The sequence below is a fragment of the Lepidochelys kempii genome, chromosome 2 (assembly GCF_965140265.1).
Source record: "Lepidochelys kempii isolate rLepKem1 chromosome 2, rLepKem1.hap2, whole genome shotgun sequence".
NCBI classification, from domain to species: Eukaryota; Metazoa; Chordata; order Testudines; family Cheloniidae; genus Lepidochelys; species Lepidochelys kempii.
Genome location: NC_133257.1, coordinates 2825686 through 2845108, shown reverse-complemented (window position 1 = coordinate 2845108; position 19423 = coordinate 2825686). Strand labels below are relative to the sequence as shown.

The window sequence follows — 19423 nt, the reverse complement described above, 5'->3', positions numbered from 1 at the left end:
AGCGTCCCCCGAGAGCTCAGCTCTGCCGGCCCAGGACCCGCCACTCTGCAGATGCTGCCTATCCCCCATCCTGGTCAAGGGGCATCTGGCCTTGCAGAGCACAGCCCCCAAGGCGGGTGCTTCAGACCTGTCCTGCCTGGCTCTGCTGCATGCCCCATACTGGCAGCCTGCACAACGCCAGCCGAGGGGGAGGGGAGCCCCCAGGGAGCAGCTGGTGTCTCCTGTGTCCACACTGCGTGGTTGGAGGATTGCAGCAGTCAGGGGGGTCAGAGAGGGGGCCCCCATTCTTGGTGCTGCGCCCCGGTGGCCTGTTAACGGCTGCATGTCTCTGGCAGGTCTATGCCGTGGCCACCAGTGTTGTCAACCCCTGCACCCGCATCCCCCGCATGACGGGAGAGGAGAAGGAGTTTGAGAGCATTGAGCGGGGTGAGTAGAGACCTGCCCTGCAGGGGCCCCTCCCGGGTCCCCCCCAGGCCCCACTGAGCGGGAGGGATGTGTGGGGAGCACATTGGCACTGGGTGTGCAGCGCTGGCAGAGGTTCCTGCAGGGCAGTTACGGGCCAGGTTCAGGCCGGCACTCCCTGTCCTGCGTGGGCCCAATGGCCCGGCTCCTGGCCCCCTTTGGCACAGGTCCCAGTGGGCTCCGCGGGGGTCTCACCGTTGTGCCCATGGCTGTGAAGGTCCCCCCAGCACACAGAGTCCTGGGGTGGGGTCCCTGGGGTAGAGCTGTGTCCTCCCATGGGGCAGAGCTGTGGGATGGGGGGTGCCATCAAACCTTCCTGGGCTGGGTCGGTGCGTGACATCGGCAGGAGGCCTGCTGTGCCTGCACCAGCCCCATACTCTCTCCTGGGGGCCAGCTGGGGACTGGAGCTGTGTTGGTCTCTCCCCCAGACGAGCGCTACATCCACCCTCAGCAGGAGGCCTTCTCCATCCAGCTGATCTCACCGGTGAGCTGGGAGACCATCCCCAACACCCGGTAAGGGCCCGTGAGTGGGGCAGGCGGCTGGGCTTGGCTGCGCCCTGGCACTCCTCTCCTGGAGACGGGCTTCCGGGGCTCTGCCAGGCAGGGGGACGAGGAGGCTGGCCCTGGGAGTGCTGCATGGGCAAGGGCCCAGCCCTGCACCGGGAGGGCAGAGGGTGGGAAGCAGGCGCTGGCCTCCCCCTGCCCCCCACAGCAGAGGGAGATGGGGCAGGATGCTGGCCCATGAGTGGTTGTGTCTGGGAGGAGGAGCCTGGTGCCCTGGGCCAAAAGGGCCAGTTCCCATCCTGGCCCTGGCTGCTCTGGTGTGGGGCTCCCTGCTCCCCTGACCTGTGCCTGCCTCTCCCGCTTGCCCAGGATCGAGCTGGAGGAATGGGAGCACGTGACCTGCATGAAGACGGTGTCGCTGAAGAGCGAGGAGACGGTGTCGGGGCTGAAGGGTTACATTGCCGCCGGCACGTGTCTCATGCAGGGCGAGGAGGTGACCTGCCGCGGCCGGGTGAGTGCGGGCTGGCCTCGCTTTGCCCCAGCAGCACCCTGGGGGGCCTGGGGCTTGCCTCCCCCATCCTTTCCCTGCACGTCCTCCCACCAAGCCCCGGCCCCGCTCCCTGCATCACAGCGCCCCCTACTAAGCCCATCCCTCTGCCCTCCTGGCTGCCCCCTCCACCTTGCACCTTGATGGAGGCTGGACTGTGCTGACCCCACCTTCCCTTGGCGGAGCCATCATCTGCACCCAGCACTTGGCCAGGTCGCCGCGTGGGAGCTGCTGGACTGTGCCCAAGAGATACCTGTCATGGGGGGCAGGAGGGCAGGTGTCACTTCCCCGACTCTCTCCATGAAGCCGGGCTCCTTGTGGGGCATGCTTTCTCCGCGGCTCTGATGGGCCCTGGGGGTGGGGGTCGCCTCCCTCCCTCAGCCCAGGCCGGTGTGTGGAGCCTGGTGCGGGCAGCCCTGCGGCCGGGCTCTCAGGGCAGCTGGGAGGGAGCGGCCCCTCGCTCACAGCCCCCTGTCCCACCCGTCTCTGCAGATCCTCATCATGGACATCATCGAGGTGGTGCCGGAGCCGGGGCAGCCGCTTACCAAGAACAAGTTCAAGGTGCTGTATGAGAAGGAGCAGAAGGGCCCGGTGACGGCACTCTGTCACTGCCACGGCTACCTGGTGTCGGCCATTGGCCAGAAGGTGAGGGGCCTGTTCCCCAGCTGGACCAGCAGGGGCCGCCAGGAGCCTCTCATTGTCCTCCCCCACCACAGAGAAACTGCACAAAACTCTGCCGAGAAGCTTGGCCCAGAGGGGGCTGTGGGCAAGAAACGGGCCCTTGGTGCCACCCCATTCCAGCAGCTGCCCGGCGGCTAACCGTCCCGATTCAGGGAGGGCACCACCTGGGGAACAGAGTCCCGTCTCCTCCAGCTGGTCTTGGGGACCAAGTGCCCTGGGCGGTGGAGTCTGAGCATGAACCAGTGCCAGCCTGAGACACCACAGGGCAGCCGCTGCCTTTAGGGTGGGCTGGCAGGGAGCGGGGTATGAGGCCTGTTCCCTCTGGGGAGCGCTGGTTCTGATCCAGCCCCAGAGGGTGTGTGGGGGGTGGTGAATGGCTGGCTCAGGGGGTGTGGTTATGGAATATGGGGCCTGTTCCCTCTGGGAGCGCTGGCTCTCACCCAGCCCTGGGATAGGAGTGGGGCGGGGGATATTCCAGGTTACTGGTTCCAGTCAGGCCCCATCTCAGGCAGTCTGCCCCCTGCTGCATTGCCTGTCCATGGCCGTGAGCCTGGCGCCCTTGCCCCCTGCAGATTTTCCTGTGGAGCCTGAAGGACAACGACCTGACGGGCATGGCCTTCATCGACACGCAGCTCTACATCCACCAGATGATCAGCGTCAAGAACTTCATCCTGGCGGCTGACGTCATGAAGAGCATCTCGCTGCTGCGCTACCAGGAGGAGAGCAAGACGCTGTCGCTCGTCAGCCGGGTGTGGGCTGGGCCCGGGGGGTGTCTGCAGGACCTGGCCCACGGGGGAGCTGGGAGGGTGGAGAGGCTCTGCGGGAAGGAGGGGTCTGCCCGGAGCCAAGAGCAGGGCTCAGCATGGTACCTTAGTCACTCCCTGACGTGGTGCTGGGGGGTGCTGGGTCCCCGCCCGTGGCTGTGTGCACTCCCCCTGACCCGTTTCTCCTGCTGCAGGATGCCAAGCCCTTGGAGGTGTACAGTGTGGACTTCATGGTGGACACCGACCAGCTGGGCTTCCTGGGTATGTGCTGCTCCTTCTCCATCCCCCGCACATAGGGCTTGGCTGGGCGTCCTGCCCAGAGCCAGGGAGGCCAGCAAGGGAGGGAGACCCCCATGGGCAACCCCAGTCCCGGCTGGACAAGCTGGTGGGGCTGGAACTGCCTGGGCCCTCTCTTCTCAGTGCGGTGACCATGCTGAGAACTGAGAGCTGCTGCGGGTGGGGGGTGTTGAGGGCAGAGCCAGCAGCTGTGGGCAGATCAGGATGGGGGCTGGATCCAGGTTTGGGCCCAGGGCGGGGGAGCTGGAGCGTGCCCACCAGGGTGGGGGCTCTTGGGTAGCTCTGTGTTTCTGGTGGGGCTGAAATGCTGCCCAGAGCAACGTTGTTGATCTGTTCTCTCCCCGCAGTGTCAGATCGCGATCGCAACCTCATGGTCTATATGTACCTGCCTGAAGGTAAGGCCTTCTGCACCCTCCGCTTCTAAGCCATGCCCCTCCCTGCAGAGGGCCATGGCTAGCACACAGGACCAGGGATAGCCCCTGCTCTCCCAATGACTCGCTCTGGGGCTGTGAGGGGGCCAGTCCCTTCCCCTCTAGCACAGACACAATGACACTCGTATTTGTCTGGTGCTTTGGGAGCCCAGCCAAATAGGCTGGAGAAGAGCCCAGTCCGTTGGTGGCTGCTGGCTGAGCTGTGTCAGAAACACCAGGGGGGAGGGAACAGCTTTTATTGGGCCAGCTTCTCTGGGTGAGAGCCAGGCGTTCCAGCTACACCGACCACTGTGGTTCACCCACCTTGCCTCTGATTAGCCCAGGGTCTAATTAGCTAGGGACACCCACCACGAGCCTCCAACTGCCAGAACCAGGGACTGGCTCATAGGACGGGTCACTGAAATCGCCCCGTTGTTTGTTCTCTCTCAAGCACCTGGCACCGGCCACTGCTGGAAGACAGGATACTAGGCCAGATGGACCATTGGTCTGCCCCACTGTGGTCGTTCCCCATCTGGCTCTGTTTCTGGCCTGTTGCAGTGCCGGATAATAATACTGTAGGGCTGCACGTAAACAGAGCAGCATGGAACCCACAGGAACATCTAACAACCTGTGGCCCCCTGAACATGGGACTGGAAAGTCCTTCCTGCCGGCGCAGCCAGAGCCGCATCGGTAGCTGGGTGGGAGCCTGAGGACTCCAGCTAGTCCAGCCCCTTCGGGAGTGCGGCCCATGGAGACTCCAGCGCTCAGCGTGCCATGCTCCATCACCTGTGGAGCGGAGCATGCTGGGAACTGTAGTCTCCATGGGCCACACCTCGCCCTGATGGAATTGCTCCTGCTCCTTCTCTTAGCCAAGGAGAGCTTCGGTGGGATGCGGCTGCTGCGCAGGGCCGACTTCCACGTGGGCGCCCACGTCAACACCTTCTGGAGGACGCCGTGCCGCTGGGCCACCGACGGCGTCACCAAGAAGTCCAGTGCCTGGGAGAGCAAGCACATCACCTGGTTCGGTAGGTTGGGCTCCGGCCTGCAGAGGGCAGCGCTGTGCCCAGTTCTGACCCATCCACATGCTGGGGGAGCAGCCAGGCTGGACCCCTGTTGTGCCGGGGGCTGTACAAACTGAGATGGTGCCTGGGCCGAGCAGGTGGCCGTCTCCGGAGGCAGCTGCCATGTGGGTGGGGGGAGTGAAGGTCGAGTGTGTCTCCACCCCGGCCCTACATCTGTGTCCTCCACGCGGGGCTGTGCTCTGGAGGCTTTGCCCCAGAGGCTTCCAGCCGGGTTGGGGTAGGCATGTAGAGGGGCTGACATGGGCCAGGGAGGCAGGCAAAGCAGAAAGAGACGTGGGCGGACCAGTGCGGGGCTCAGGTCTGCCGGGGGACGTGGTCGTGGAGGAGCTCGTGTTCGGTGCCGGGAAGCGGAGGAGCCACGCGGTGGCTTGTGGGGGGAGATGGGGTCGGAGTGGGCATCAGGTGCATCTGTGGGGCCAGGCGCAGGCCAGGTCAGGACCACAGGGGATGTGCACAGCCTGCAATGGGAGCAGGGGCTTGCCTGGGGCTGTGGGAAGTGCGTCCCAGCACTGGTGTCCGGAGTAGGACAGGGTGGGGCTAGCGGGCGGGGAAGGCGTTGGAGCTGCCGGCCTCGCTCCGGGTTCTGCAATGGAAGGGGTTATCTTGCAGGGGGCACCTGAGGCCCATTCCCTGTTACCCTGAGCTCCCAGGGCTTGCTGCTGGCCCAGCCCAGGGAGCCTCCCTTCGCGGCGGGGCGTTCCGGGTTTCCCTGACTGGGCTGTTCTCCTCCCCCCAGCCACGCTGGACGGTGGGATCGGCCTCCTCCTGCCCATGCTGGAGAAGACGTACCGGCGCTTGCTGATGCTGCAGAACGCCCTCACCACCATGCTGCCACACCATGCCGGCCTCAACCCCCGGGCCTTCAGGTACTGCCCCACTCCCCACACACCATCTGCTCCCAGCCTCTGCCTTGCCCCGCTGCCCTTGGCCAGACCCCCCTCCCCTCCTGGTGTGCGCCTGGTGGCTGCTCTCCACCCCAGAGGTGGAGGCATCTGGGCTGAGCTCTAGGGGACCCTTAAGGAAGGATGGCATTTAGCCTGTCTGACCCTGGAGGGGCAGGGATCAGCTGCTGGGTGCCAGTACCCTGTACCCTCGGTCAGGGGGAAGGGCTGTGTCCTACGGGCATGACCCTGGGCTCAGCTGCCCCCTGCCAGTAGCAGGAGAGATGTGGTGAAGTGTCTCCAGGGAGGTGCTGGGTGTGCCTGCGTGGGGCTGCACTCAGCCCTGGTGCCCCCCAGCTCTACAGCAAGGGGGGATAGACCTCAAAACAGTGTGTGGGGCTCCTGGGGCAGGGCCAGCCTCTTCCTAGGACTCCATGCAGGGTGGGAGGCTTTGATGCAGGAGGGTGTCTTCCGCTGGGGCAGGGCCCAGGAGGTGCTAGGGCTCTTGGGGAGAGGAGCTGGGGCTCCATGTGGTCCCCCATGGCCTGTTGGCCATAGCACAAACCTGCCATCCCAGCAGCCTCACCAAGGTCAGCGAGCTTCCCCAGCTCTCCCTTCAGGGGGACACGGGGCTTTCACCCGGTGCCTTTCCCTGGGCCATCCGAAGTGCCCGGACCCCGTGGGAAGGGCAGCGGGGCGGCACGCCAGCCTGGGCCGCTGCCCCGCCTCGGCTGGCTGTCCCTGCTGGTAGCTGCAGCTCCTCTCCTGCAGGATGCTGCACGTGGACCGCCGGACCCTGCAGAATGCCGTGCGCAACATCCTGGACGGGGAGCTGCTGACCCGCTACCTCTACCTGAGCGCCATGGAGCGCAACGAGCTGGCCAAGAAGATCGGCACCACGCCAGACATTGTGAGTCGGGCCCCTCGCTCTGACTGCAGGCTGGCCCCTGGGCTGTGGCAGCCCCACCCCAGAGGGGTTAGCCACCCACTCCCCAGTCAGTAACCCCTCCCCTAACTTGCCTGCTTCTTTCCCTGCAGATCCTGGAGGACTTGTTGGAAATTGACCGCGTCACGGCTCATTTCTAATGGACTCTGGGCAGACGGGGCCGCAGGGCCAGCACCTGCCCCAGCTCTTGTAAATTCCTCGGAGTCCGGGCTAGGAGTGCCCGGCCCGACTTTGTACGAACTGGGTGGGGTTTGTAAAGAAAAAGCACAATGCGCTCCTGGCTGTGGTGTTTGCTGGGGGCTGATGCTTACAGGGCAGAGCCCTGCTGGCGGCTGGCACAGAGAGAGATGCTGGCCCGCCAGGCTGCAGCAGGCTGGGGGCCAGGGCAGAGCATGGCCCTGGCTGCAACCCCAGGGTGAAGGGGCAGGCATGTGCCTCATCCCCTGCCCTCCAGCCCCAGCACTGGCCAGGAGGGGCCATGGCCGCACAGGCAACCTGTCTGGAGAAGTGGGTGTCTCCGCCCCCCCGTACAGGCTCCCTTGCACGGAAAGCCATTGAGGGAGGGGGCCTGGCTCCTTTCCCCCCACCGCTCCCCTTGCAGCACCACTGACCACCTGCTGTGGGGTGCCCACACACCTTTTATTAGTGTAAGACCAGGGTCTGTGCGGCCCCCGGAGCTGATGCAGCCACAGGGAAAGGCCCAGGCTCCCGCTGGCAAGGCTCGCTGCCCCTGGCGTCCAATCCAGTCAGCCCGCGAGGCCGCAGCAGGCCTGGGTCTGCCCTTGTCTGCGCTGGCAGCTCAGCTAGGCCTGGAGGTACTCGTAGATTTGGTCACTCTCGGAGAGGAAGCCCACGTCAGCGAGGAAGCGAATGAAGGAGGCCATCAGCCTCATGGAGAACGTCTCCAGCCTGGGGAGGAAGAAAGAGACCCTGTGAAGCGTGCGCCGGCAGCACCCCTGCTTCGAGTCAACATCCCGGTGCAGGAGCCCGAGCTCGCACCCGCACCCCACCTTACCTGAGGGCAATCTCGAACTTGAGGCTCTCCCACTTCACCCGGAGCCAGCAGACGAGGCTGCTGCTGCGGATGCCTGAGGATTTGTGGCCGGCGATCCTGCTCCAGCCCTTCACAGCACTGCAGAGACAGAGGAGCCAGGTCAGGCCCGGGGCTCCCCTTGGCGCCCATCGCCCTCTGTACTGGGCACAAGCCCACCCTGGTGCAGGGGGGCCGGGCAGGGCTGCATGCTGGCGCCACGGGCTCCCCTCTGTTGCTGCAGCCTGTACCCGGGAGCTGGGGGGCAGCCCCGCTCACCTCTTGGCCATGACGAAGTAGCGGTCGACGGGGGCGCCCAGGGCGATGTTGATGCTGCGCACCGTGTTGATGTTACGGAAGACGAGCAGCATGGGCCGGGGCAGGTCCTTGAGCACCTGCATGATGCGGTCGAAGTGGTGCCGGGCCATGGCCTGCATGTAGAGCGTCTCCTCCCGCGTCAGGATGTTGGCCAGCCTTAGCTGCCCCATGTGGATGGGCCTCTGCATCAGGATCTCGCAGAAGAGGAAATAATCTGGGGCGAGGCCAAGCCTGGCCGTCAGGGGAGCCGGGGCAGAGCCCAGGGGCCCAGGCTAGGAGCCGGAGGGTCTGAACCACTCAATCCTCCCAGCCTCTGCGCCCCCCTTCCCCGGCGAGCGAGGTGGGGGCAGAGCCCAGGGGCCCAGGCTAGGAGCCGGAGGGTCTGAACCACTCAATCCTCCCAGCCTCTGCGCCCCCCCTCCCCGGCGAGCGAGGTGGAGACAGAGCTTAGTGCAGTGAACCAGCCCCCAGCATGGGAATTGGCTGGGGCCCCTCTCACCACATCTCCCATGCCCAGGCCAGAGACCCCCCAAGCCTCACTCACCCTTCACGCCCAGCTCGGCGGAGCAGGCCCTCATGGCTGCGTCGTCCCGCAGGATGATGGCTCGCCACAGCTTGCACAGTGCCGTCCGGTCACTGCCACAGGGAGAGGGACCGCGTCACCCAGGGCTGCCTGCCCCACGGGGGGGGTGGGACCGCGTCACCCAGGGCTGCCTGCCCCACGGGGGGGGGTGGGACCGCGTCACCCAGGGCTGCCTGCAGGGGTGGAGACATTGGGCCCTGGTGCGCTGCCCCCTATCCACGAACCCCCGGCCCCCTGCCCGGTCCCTACCTCTCACTGAGGAACTCGTAGAGGCCGTGATCCAACAGCACCAGCTGGGCCTTCCCGTCAGGACCCTTCCGCACCAGCACTGCAACACAGAGCAGGTCACTGCACAGCACCCAGCCCTCCCCTCGGCGCCCAACCTGCTTCCTCCACTGGCCGCCTCCCCTTGGCGCTCGGGCAGGGGGCTGCAGCCGGCCTGCTCTGGAGAGAACCCCTGGCCCCGCCCAGCCTGGGGGCCACGAAGGCAAAGGTGCCCCTGGAGGGGAGAGGGCAGTGCCTCTGTGCTGGGCTTTCCCTGCTCCCCCCGTACCGTTCCCAGGGTGCGGGTCCGCGTGGATGAAGCCCGTGTAGAAGATCTGCTCGGCAAACATCTGGATCAGCTTGTCTGCGGTCTGCAAGAGGGCGAGACGGGGGTGAGCTGCTGAGTGCCCTAAGGCAGACACCCACCCCAAGGGCAGCAGATGGGCCAAGCCTGCAGACACTGGTGCCTGGCAGCCAAGGGCAGCACCGGGGCTCCATTGAACAGGGAAGGGCCTTCAGCAAGTGCCATCATTCAGCCGTTCCGCAGTGCTCGTGCGGAAGGGGAGTGCTTTGCCTGCCAGTGAATGCAGCCGCCTCTGGGGTGGACCGTGGCAGCTGAGTCCCAACCTGCAGGAACGCTACGAGCGGCTGTGGGGGGTGGGGAGCTTAAACATGGCAGCCCTATGCCCAGGGGCAGGTTCACAGAATCCACTGGGACTCTGCCTGTTGGGCCCTCCTTCCTGGTCCCCAATCACCCCAGGGAAGCTCCCCCTTCACCGAACAGCAACGCCTCACTCACGTCCTTCAGGCCCAGGCCCTGCGCCCTGATGCTCTCTACATTGTTGATTTTGCAGCCTTCGCAGTAATCTGCTGTCAGGACTCTCTGCAGGGAGAAGATGGGGATCAGGAGGGGGTGGGCGGGGGCGGGGGCTGGGGCCCTGCTCTCCAGGATGCAGCCAGAGAGAACTAGGGTAAGCCCTACGGCCCCAGGGGCTGGGGTGCAGGGGCTGGGGCGCAGGTCCTTCCCCTGGTGTTGGGCCTAGTTACCAGGGCGAGGGGGGTCTCCTGTGTCCCCTTGGGGGGGAAGGAGCTAGTCTCCATAGAGCCCACATCTGGGGTGAGGGGGTGACCCCAGCTGCCTGCTGGGGCTGGGGGCTAAACCCACCCGGCCCCAGGAGAGGAGGGGCCTGTGCAGCTCAGGCTGCAGCCAGGCGTCCTACCCAGCTGGCGGCTGGAGACATGGCTGGGCCCCCGCGCCCGGGGTGCAGCGTGGGCAGCTGGAGCCATGGCCGGGGCACGGCCATCCTTCGTCCCCACCTTGCTGCACTTGTCCCAGTGCACCTTGGGGACCACGACGTATGGGAAGTGGCGCAGGTCCTCGGCACAGCGCTCCGCGTTCCGGCCCTCGTTCTCGAAGTCCAGCTCCTGGGCCAGCGTCCCCTTCAGGTCCTGCGGAGGGGGAGGGAGGGCAGGGGTGGGCAATGGCATGGCCAGGGGCCCCTTACAGCTGGGCTAGCCAGAGCGTTCCTATGCCAAGGGGGGGCACATATCCCGCAGCACGGGGCACCAACTGCCCTGATTTCCGCTCAGCGCCTTGTCCTGCTGGCACGGAGGGAAGCTCCTGGCCTGGGGCAGGGCCCACGGGCGGGCGCTAACAGCCCAGGCCCGGGGCGAACGGAGCCTGGAGCGCCCGCACCCGGCAGCACCGGCCCTGCACCCGGGATGTGGCACCAGTCCAAGGGGCTCGGGCGGCGCCGGTACCTTCAGGACCCAGCTGAACCCGAAGCTGGGGTGCATGAACTCGATGATGCGCAGCAGCAGCTCCAGCGTGCGGATGTCCCCGTCGAACCTGTCCCTCAGGTCGATGTACTGCACCTGGGGGGCAGAGACCCGCCTCAGCCGCTGGCTGCCCTCAGGGACGACACGTCCCAGAATGCAATTCACCACCCCCGGCCTGGGGCCGGACCCCCCCCCCACATGCTGCCCTGTCTGCCTGCAGAGCAGGGGGCCTCGCGTTGGCAGCACCCCCTGCAGGGCTCAGACTGCAGCCCCACGGAGCCGGCAGCGTCCTGGCTCCTCATGCTGAGTATCCGTGCCCGGGAGGCTTCCAGCAGGGATCGGGGCTGCTCCATGCTGGGCACTACACACCCCTGCCTGGGGCAGAGCCCCCATCTCCCTCCCAGCCCCAGCCCTAGGGGAGCAGCTGCTGGAGATTTCCCATGGAGGCAAGTCTTGGGAGTTGCCTCGGGTCCTAGCCTGTCCTCCACCCTGCAGGCCCCCTCCATCAGCCTGAGCTGCCTGCCCCTGCTCCCACCCAGCAACGCAGGGCTGCTCTCAGCCCAGGCTGGGGCCAGGACTGTGGGGCTGAAGAGGGCTGCAGCTGGGCCCCTCTGGCTCCATGACCCCAGCCCGGCTGTTCTGACTGGGACCGCGGGGGAGGCAAGGGCCCCGTATGGAGCCAGCCCCAGCAAGGGAGGTCAGTCACACCAGCCCTTCCGGCTCACGCACCTTCACAGCCACCAGCGTGCCGTCCTGGAGCCGGGCCTTGTGCACCTGGGCCAGGCTGGCTGCGGCCATGGGGTGGTAGTTGAACTCCCGGAAGAGCGTGTCGGCTGTGGCCTTGAAATCTTCCAGGAACAACTCATCCACCTGCAGCAGGGGACAGGGAGGGCTGGCCATCAGGGAGCTGCCCTCCGGCACCGGCTCGTGCCCAGAGCGGGCAGGGCTGGCCGGGAGGGCTCAGCCGCTGAAGATGCCACGCGCGGGAGCTCTGGTTCTGAGCGGCCCCAGGGCAGCAGAGACCAAACCAGAGTTTCCAGCTGTGCTCTGTGTGCTATGAGTTGAGGGGGGGGGGGATTCGGGCAGGTGTCCCCCTCACCCAGCCTGCAGGAGCAACCAGCGCCCATGCTCCAGAGGGGGGGGGCGGCGGGTGCTCAGTCAGTGCTGTGCAGAATGGAGAGCTCTGCCCAGCCCCCCCCTCCCCCGGTGCAGCTGGGGGAAGCTAGAGGCAGAGGGGGCTCCAGCCCCAGGGCTGCCAGCCTGGCCCCTCGCCCTGGGGGCAGTGGTGGTGGCTGAAGTGATGCCCGTCTCCAGGAGCCCCGCAGAGCCGGCACTCACCTCCCCGCAGCCCCTCTTGAGGGCCTGGTCCTCCAGCACGCGCAGGGTGCTGATGTACTCGGGCGGCAGCAGGTGGTTGAAGGCGCACAGGCCCTGGCCCAGCTTGATGTACAGGCCCCCGCTGCGGATGGCGCCCTGCACCAGGCAGTCGGCCGCTCGCTGATGACAGGCTGACGTCGCCTCCTTGTACTCCGGGCTGTTCTGCCGACAGGGAGACGGGGCAGGGAGCAGCCGTTAGCACCGGCAGGGCACGGCCAGCAGGGGGCGCGGGCGCCCAGGTGCGGCCAGCAGTGGGTGTCCGGTCACGGCCAGCAGGGGGCACGGGTGCCAGAGTGCGGCCAGCAGGGGGCACGGGCACAGGGACCCGGCCAGCAGGGGGCGCCTGGGGATGGCCAGCAGAAGACATGTCCCAAGCAAAGGGGTAATGGGGCTTCGATGGAGGGACACGCCCACCAGCAGGGGGCGCTGCGCCCTGGGGGCTGCATGGCCAGGGAGGCGGGACCTGCCCAGGACGCCAGCAGCAGTGGCAGGAGAGGGGCTCCCCCTCTGAAAACCCCTCCAGACAGCATCTGTGACCCCCTGCACACTGACCCCATGCCCATCACCGTGGGATCGGGGCGCCTGGCAGTGACCCATCTGGCTCGGGAGGGGACTGGCACTGGGTCGCAGCCAAGGGGCACACGGGTCCCCATGCAGCAGGGAACATACCTCGTCCACGCCCCGCAGCACCACGTGGGCCGTCCACCAGTAATCCAACGAGATCCGCATGCCCAGGTACAGGGACCTGCAGCGACAGGGCGGGACGGCTCAGCACGGCCACGGGAAGGACAACTGGCCTGGGGCCGGCAGAGAACCCAGGAGACCTGATTCCCCCTGCAGTGGGGCCTGGGAGCTTGCTCCTTCCCTGGAGTCGCCTGGGCGCCCGTGCAGAGGGAGCCCCTCGTACTGGGGTGGGGGGTGTGTGTGTGACACTGCCGACACCCACCTGCCGAAGCGCCCGACGCCCTCCACCAGCAGCCGCATCTTCCTCCGCTCCTGGGCATCAGCCAGGCCGTAGCGCGTCCCGGCCGCCAGGGGCAGCCCCAACCCCGCAGCCAGCAGCGCTTTCCACAGCAGGCCCCTGCGCCGGCCCCCGCTGGAGGGACAAGGGGACAGTGGTGAGAGCCCCCCCATGACCTCCGCCCCCTCCTGTGACTGCCCCACCCCACCCCGGGGTCACCACACCCCCCTGTGACTGCCCCACGCTCTTGGGACCTCCACGGCACCTGGGACCGCCCTGCCCGGCCCCACCCCACCCTCCATGGCCCCCGCTGCCAGTGCCCGCCATGCCCCCCCCGTGCAGCAGAGCCAGGCCACACCCCCTCCAGACAGGCCTTGGCTGGCGGCCCAGCAAGGGTGAACCGACGGGGCCTGCTAGCGGAGGGGCAGTGCCCAACCCCCTGTGACATGGAGCTGGACAGGACAGGGTCATGCCACTGGCAGGCGAAATGACCCAACTTCTACCTTTACAGACGTATTAGAAAAGTCTGTAAATGGTCACTGGGCCCGTCCTGACAAACAGCTCCAGCCACGGCAGAGAGACCAGCGCTTGGAGACGCAAACCGGGATTGCGAGAGCATTAGCGGCGAATCCTAACTGGCTGTGTGCCTCGCTCTTGTCAGAGGGTACCCAGGTAACCAGCCGGCCCCTGGCTGGCCCTGGAGCCTATTGCTCCCGAGATCAGACGGGGACATTACCGTGGAGCTGGAACCTGGGTGGGATGACGTCACTGGCTCTAGTTCTCAGTGAAGTTTGCCAAGTGCCCAGTGGAGAATTACCTTGTGCTGGTGAACGCAACGAGTTACGTGCGCATACAAAGGCAACTGGAGGTTTTACGGCAAAGCCACAATGCTGCACCCGAGGAATGCCTGCTGGCCAGAGGCTGTCGCAGGCTGCCGGGGATCTATAAAGGAACTCTAGGGCCCTGATCCTGTAGCTCAGATCTGCTTAAGCTTCATCAGAGGAAGCCTGAGTCACAAGACTGAGATCTCCAGCTCCAGTCTGGAGTCCCTGCTCCTCCTTGTGGAAGAATTAGAACAAATTACACATGGACTAAGAACAGGAGGACTTGTGGCACCTTAGAGACTAACCCATTTACTGGAGCATAAGCTTTTGTGAGCTACGGCTCACTGCATCGGACGCATTCAGCTGTAGCTCACGAAAGCTCATGCTCCGATAAATGGGTGAGTCTCTAAGGTGCCACAAGTCCTCCTGTTCTTTTTGCGGATACAGACGAACACGGCTGCTCCTCTGAAACCTACACATGGACTTTTTGCACTCAGCAGCTCACCATGTCTGCTGTGAAACTGCTGGGAGAGCTCGGTTCATATCCGGATGTGTAACCAGCTTTGACCCACCACCCTCTCTCGTCTTGTTTAATCAGTCTTAGCGTGGTTAATACGAGCTGGCTGGAAGCGTGTGTTTGGGTAAGATCTGAACTATCCATTGAGCTGGGGGGTGACGTGGCCGACCCCTGGGGACTGGCAGAACTTTATACACGATGAGCAAGACTCTCAAGCATCCTCATGGCGTCTGACTGGGCTGCGGGGGCGGGGAGCCCCGGGCTGGGTCGCTCTAGGGGAGTGTGTGTTGGCTCCTGGGTCGCCACCAAGGTATTGTAGAAGCTGTTTTGTTGCTGGCTGGGTGAATCGAAGTGTTAGAATAATCCACCAGTTTGGGGATCGTCTGCCCCATTCTCTGCAGTTTGCCCTGACTGAGCAAGCTCAGTGTGGGCCCCCCTAGGCACCAATGGTCCGTCCCACCCCGTTATTTCACACCCTGCCCGGCAGGCAGGTGCAGACAGGCCCTGGGCGGGGCTGGGCACCGTGGGGAGGGCCGTTTCCAACACACCCAGGTGGCAGGGGATGGTCCTGGGGACTCCTGGCTCCCCGGGCTTACCGTTGCATCGGAGGGGTGGGCCTGTGTCTGCAGTGCAGGGCGGGTGGCTGCCATGGGCACCTCCTCTGCAGCAGGAGGGAGTGAAAGCGGCAGAGCTGCACCTGGGGGGCAAGGCGCAAAGATCAGCGGGACCCCGAGAGTGCAGGCGAGGAACGGCCACCCTGGGCACTGCCTGCGGAACTCACTGCCACCAGGACCTGCCAGGGCCCGGGACATTCCCAGAGCAGAACCGTGGGACACCAGCCAGAGTTTCCCTCAGCCAGAGCTTCTCCCATCCCCAGCTGCCCCCAGGGAAACCCGGAGAGGCACAGAACTGGCAGCATGCCCGTCCCACCTCGCTCAGCCGCACCCAAACCATCACCTAGCTGCACTGCAGAGCACGGAGTGTGGGGGAGTCCAGGCCCTGCACCCCTCTTCCTGGGATTCACTGAGACTCTCAGCCAGCCAGTAAAACAGAAGGTTTATTGGACAACAGGAACACAGTCCAAAACGGAGCTTGTGGGTACACCCTGGACCCCTGAGTCAAGTCCTTCTGGGGGAGCAGGGAGCTTAGACCCCAGCCCTGGGGTTCCCTGTGTTCCTCCACCCAGCCCCAAACTGAAACTAAGCCCCCCCAGCAGGCTCCCTCCTGCAGCCTCTGTTCACATTCCTGGGCAGAGGTGTTACCTCCCCGTCCCCCTCCTGGCTCAGGTGACAGGCTCTCAGGTCTCCCATCCCCAGGGCACATTCCCAGGTCAACACTCCCCCCTCCCTAATGCGTCACAGCGGCAGAGGCAGAGCACGGAACTCGGGTGACCAGCTGTCCTGATCTTATAGGCGCAATCCTGATATTCGGGGCTTTGCCTGACACAGGTGCCTATCACCCCCCACCCCCGTCTCCATTTTTCACACTTGCCAGCCGGTCACCCTACAGCAGAACCCAGGAGTCCTGCCGAGCAGGCCCACTTCCCGCCAGCTGACCGCGCTGGGCCGCAGGAGGTGAGGACGCAGTGAGACCTCGCTGCTCCCCGGGCAGGCGGAGGCATTGCGTGGGGAGCGAGGGGCCCGCTAGACCTGTTTGGATCAGCACTGCGTCGTTACGCTGGGTAAACGGGTGTTATGTCGCAAGCACATGCCTCGGGAGTCGACTGCTTCAACCACTGGGGAAGTCAGCAAGCGGGCGCAGGCTGGGAGCTGGCTGGGCGTTTGGGAACAGGCCGCTCCCCCATGGTCTGGGCCAGCCGGCCTAGGAGAAAGCTTTCCCACCCCGCCGTGGCGGAGAAGCCCTCTCAGCGCAGCCCAGAACAAGCCCCACGGGCGCTGAGCCGGCTCCCGGCCGCACTCGTTAGCGAAGAGGAGCAGCTGACTTGTTCTAGAGACCAAATGGCGGCCGGAGCCAAACGCTGGTGCAAAGCCCGGGAAAGGAGAACCCGCTCCCAGAGGAGACGTATCTCGCAACCCATCCCCTCGGGGACCTGCATTCCAGCCAGCCGGGTTCCCAGCTGGATTGCAGTCACCAGACTGTGCCCGCCCGGGCCTGAATGCTCTGTCCTCACCTTGTCTCCGTGGCAGATGCTGAGTGCCAGCCCGGGGGGGGGGGGCGAGGCGACAGCCCCCTTCCTCTCCCAGCTTTCACAGCCTGCCTGCCCTCGAACGCCGGCAAAGTGCCGGGGACACCTGCTGGGGTGACCCGGACGCTGGGAGAGCGCGTTCCAGTCGGTGAACGTCACACCCCAACTCCCCATAGACGTGGGTTAGATCAATACCGGGAGTGTAACGCCCGTTCACGTGGTGCTCACTGCGCCTTCCACAGGTGTGCTGGCCGCTACTTCTCTCTACAGTTCAATGGCATCCAGGGATGGGCAGCTGTCAGGTGGTAGAGAGCCACCTTTTGGTGGGCCAGGGGCTGTGAGCAGGAGGGGGTTGGGCCTGCCCCCGGGGGTGGGGGGGGGAGTGAAGCCGGGCTGGGGGGGGTCGGGTCCTGCCCCTGGGGTGGATGGGTGGGCGAAGCCGGGAGCGGGAAGGTCAGGTCCTGTCCCTGGGGTGGGTGGGTAAAGCCGGGAGAGGGGGGGTCGGGTCCTGTCCCCGGAGTGGGTGGGCGAAGCCGGGGGAGGGGTGGTGGCTGAAGCTGGGGGAGGAGGGGTCAGGTCATGCCCCCAGGATGGCGAGTGATGCTGGGGAAGGAGGGGTCAGGTAGGGGCCTGTCCCGCAGGGCTGGGCCCAGCTCTGGCCATTGGCTCTCACCATAGCATCACACGATACAGACCGAGGGGGCCTCCCCCCGCAGCACCCCTTTGTGGCCTTAAGCCCTGGCACCACCAGACTGCTGCTCCGCCCTGGGCTGTGGTGGGCCAAATAAAATGATCTGGGAACCCGACGTGGCCCTGGGGCTGCCCATCCCTGGCGTAGGGTCCCCTGGCACAGTGCCCAGCCCAGGCAGTCCCTGCCCCCAGCAGCCAGCAGGCAAAACCAGCTTCACCCCATGGGCGCTGACTGCCCAAAGCCTGGCCGAGCTGCGGGCACACTGCCCTGGCTCCTGCCTTCGCACCCTCCCTCATGCCACCCAGTGGGAGGAGAGGTGGCAGATCTGCCACCCCGACTGCTCCCTGCCAGGCTGTGCACAGCTGGGCCGCCCCGGGCAGCACCATGGGGCACCCCAGTCCCTGTCTGGGAGCCCAGCATGGGCACTCACAAGGAGCTGGTGGCTTTTTCCCCATTTCCAGCCTCAGGCTGGATTAACAACTTGTCCTTGGGGGAGGGAGGAAACATGAGATCAAGGAGCCTCCCGCCAGTCCCATGGCGGCGGTGGTTCAAGGCTGCAGCCGCAGCCCCCTCTCCTCCCCCTCCCCCTCACCCCCACCCCAGCACAGCCCCCCAGCCGGCCTTGGCAAGTCGCCTTCAGGAAGCTGTTTCCTAATCGGCCTCGGGGTGTTTTTCCAGTGCCAGGCACACTGGGCGGATCTGGTGCCCGGGCGCAAACGGCCTCCCTCGTCCCAGGAGTGAGCCACCAGCCCTGCCTGGCAAGGGTCCCCGGTGCGATGTCCCAGCTGGGGCGACGTCTGGGGCAGACCAGGCCCGGGAGCAGGCATCCGCCTCCCCTGCCCCGGCCACGCTAGCCAGCCACAGGGGCTGCCTGTCGTGGTCAAAGCCCGCCGGGACCCGGCGTGGCAGAGACCGACTCCCAAGGGCGTCTGTGCAGCCCGGCCAGGCTGGGGCAGAGGGGAAACTGGCAGCACAGAGCTTGGGGCTCTCCGACTGTGGGAGCCCCAGGCCAGTGCAGCACCTGGCACCATGGGGGGGGGGGGGTGAGTGCACCATGGGGGGGGGGGTGAGTGCACCATAGGGGGGGGGTACCGTAATGCACATAACAACGAGCACTCAGGAACCACAGGTGTGTGGGGGGGAATATCGTAAAATCCACATAATACCCAACACTAGGGAGGGCGGGGGGGGGCGGTACCGTAATGCACACAGTAATGGACCCACTAACTCGGGAAGCGTGGGGGGACGGACGGTACCGTAATGCACCCAATAGCGAGCGTGAGGGAAACACCAAGGCAGTACCGTAATGCACACAATAGCCAGCCCGCGGGAAGCACCGGGGCGGGGGGCGGAAGGTACCGTAATGAACCCAATAACGAGCGCGAGGGAAGCACCGGGGCGGTACCGTAATGCACACAATAGCCAGCCCGCGGGAAGCACCGGGGCGGTACCGTAATGCACACAATAGCCAGCCCGCGGAATGCACGGCGGGGGGGGGCGACACCGTAAACACAGTAACCAGCCCGCGGGCGGAGGAGGAGCCAGCCCCAGTCCCGGCCGCCCCCCGCCCCGCAGCCGGGTGGACCCAGGCCCCGGGGTCCGGTCCCGGCAGCCCCCGCCCAGGCGCGGGGCCCGCAGTTCTCCTCACCGTCCGCCGCAGCTCCATGACCGCCGCTGTCACCGTCCGCCACCGCCGCCACGGGCCGCCGAGACCCCGCCCCCTCACTCAGCCCCGCGTCGATTGGCCCGCCCGCTCCCAGGCTCCACCCCCTCGCTCACCGCGAGCGCCGATTGGCCCGCCCGGATCGCGGCGCCTCTCGTGCCCCGCTCTGACGGGACCCTGCGGACTCAGGCCCCGCCCCCAAGCCGCATTGCGCTCGCTGATTGGCCCGCAGGCCCCCGTCGCAGTGGTGGGCAGAATGGGCGGGGCCCTCATGTGGGCCCGCCCTGAAGCTGGACGGGGCGGGGCTGGGGCGAGGCGCTGGGGGCGGGGCGGGCGTGTCCGCGCACCGTGTGGCGGGGAGTTCCGCAGGTCGGGGCTCTGGCTGCTCGTGGGGGCTGGGCCCAGCGGAGTCTCAGGGTGGGTGGGGCTGTGTCTGGAGGGGACAGAGCAGCCAGAGCCCTGCAGGGTGCGGGTGTGTATCGTACCCCGGCCCTGGTGTGTATCGTACCCCGGCCCCCCACACGCCCCAGACCCCCAGGGTGTGTCCTACCCCGGCCCCCCACATGCCCCAGTCCCCCAGGGTGTATCGTACCCCGGCCCCCCACACGCCCCAGACCCCTGGTGTGTATCGTACCCGGCCCCCCACACGTCCCAGACCCCCGGTGTGTATCGTACCCCAGCCCCCCACACGTCCCA

General features: G+C 66.1%; 2 protein-coding genes across 4 annotated transcripts in view; one reads left to right on the top strand and one right to left on the bottom strand.

Moving 5' to 3' along the window:
- Positions 1-6848, top strand: part of CPSF1 (cleavage and polyadenylation specific factor 1) — a 36954-nt gene extending 30106 nt beyond the window's left edge. For both annotated transcript variants that reach the window (XM_073329879.1, XM_073329878.1), the window contains 11 exons: positions 336-426; positions 891-975; positions 1336-1477; positions 2006-2158; positions 2767-2943; positions 3153-3219; positions 3603-3650; positions 4535-4690; positions 5484-5613; positions 6400-6538; positions 6667-6848. In XM_073329879.1, the coding sequence (XP_073185980.1) occupies positions 336-426; positions 891-975; positions 1336-1477; positions 2006-2158; positions 2767-2943; positions 3153-3219; positions 3603-3650; positions 4535-4690; positions 5484-5613; positions 6400-6538; positions 6667-6714 (1236 nt within the window). In that variant the 3' untranslated portion in view covers positions 6715-6848. The remainder of the gene's footprint in view (positions 1-335; positions 427-890; positions 976-1335; positions 1478-2005; positions 2159-2766; positions 2944-3152; positions 3220-3602; positions 3651-4534; positions 4691-5483; positions 5614-6399; positions 6539-6666) is intronic.
- ADCK5 (aarF domain containing kinase 5) lies at positions 5313-18785 on the bottom strand. 2 transcript variants are annotated; one of them, XR_012157052.1, is made up of 16 exons: positions 18713-18785; positions 14824-14924; positions 12872-13021; positions 12595-12670; positions 11887-12087; positions 11278-11418; positions 10531-10644; positions 10087-10218; positions 9569-9652; positions 9059-9140; positions 8755-8833; positions 8467-8558; positions 7884-8136; positions 7590-7706; positions 7211-7483; positions 5313-5330 (listed from the first exon to the last, which is right to left on the bottom strand). XR_012157052.1 is itself a non-coding variant. In XM_073329885.1 (15 exons), exons 1-15 carry the CDS (start codon positions 18728-18730, stop codon positions 7378-7380), a joined length of 1746 nt encoding a protein of 581 aa, XP_073185986.1. In that variant the 5' UTR covers positions 18731-18785; the 3' UTR covers positions 7195-7377. The 2 variants fall into 2 exon arrangements, 1 of the variants encoding a protein (XP_073185986.1); XM_073329885.1 differs by lacking the exon at positions 5313-5330 and having other exon boundaries at positions 7195-7483.
- Positions 18786-19423: the final 638 nt, after the last annotated feature.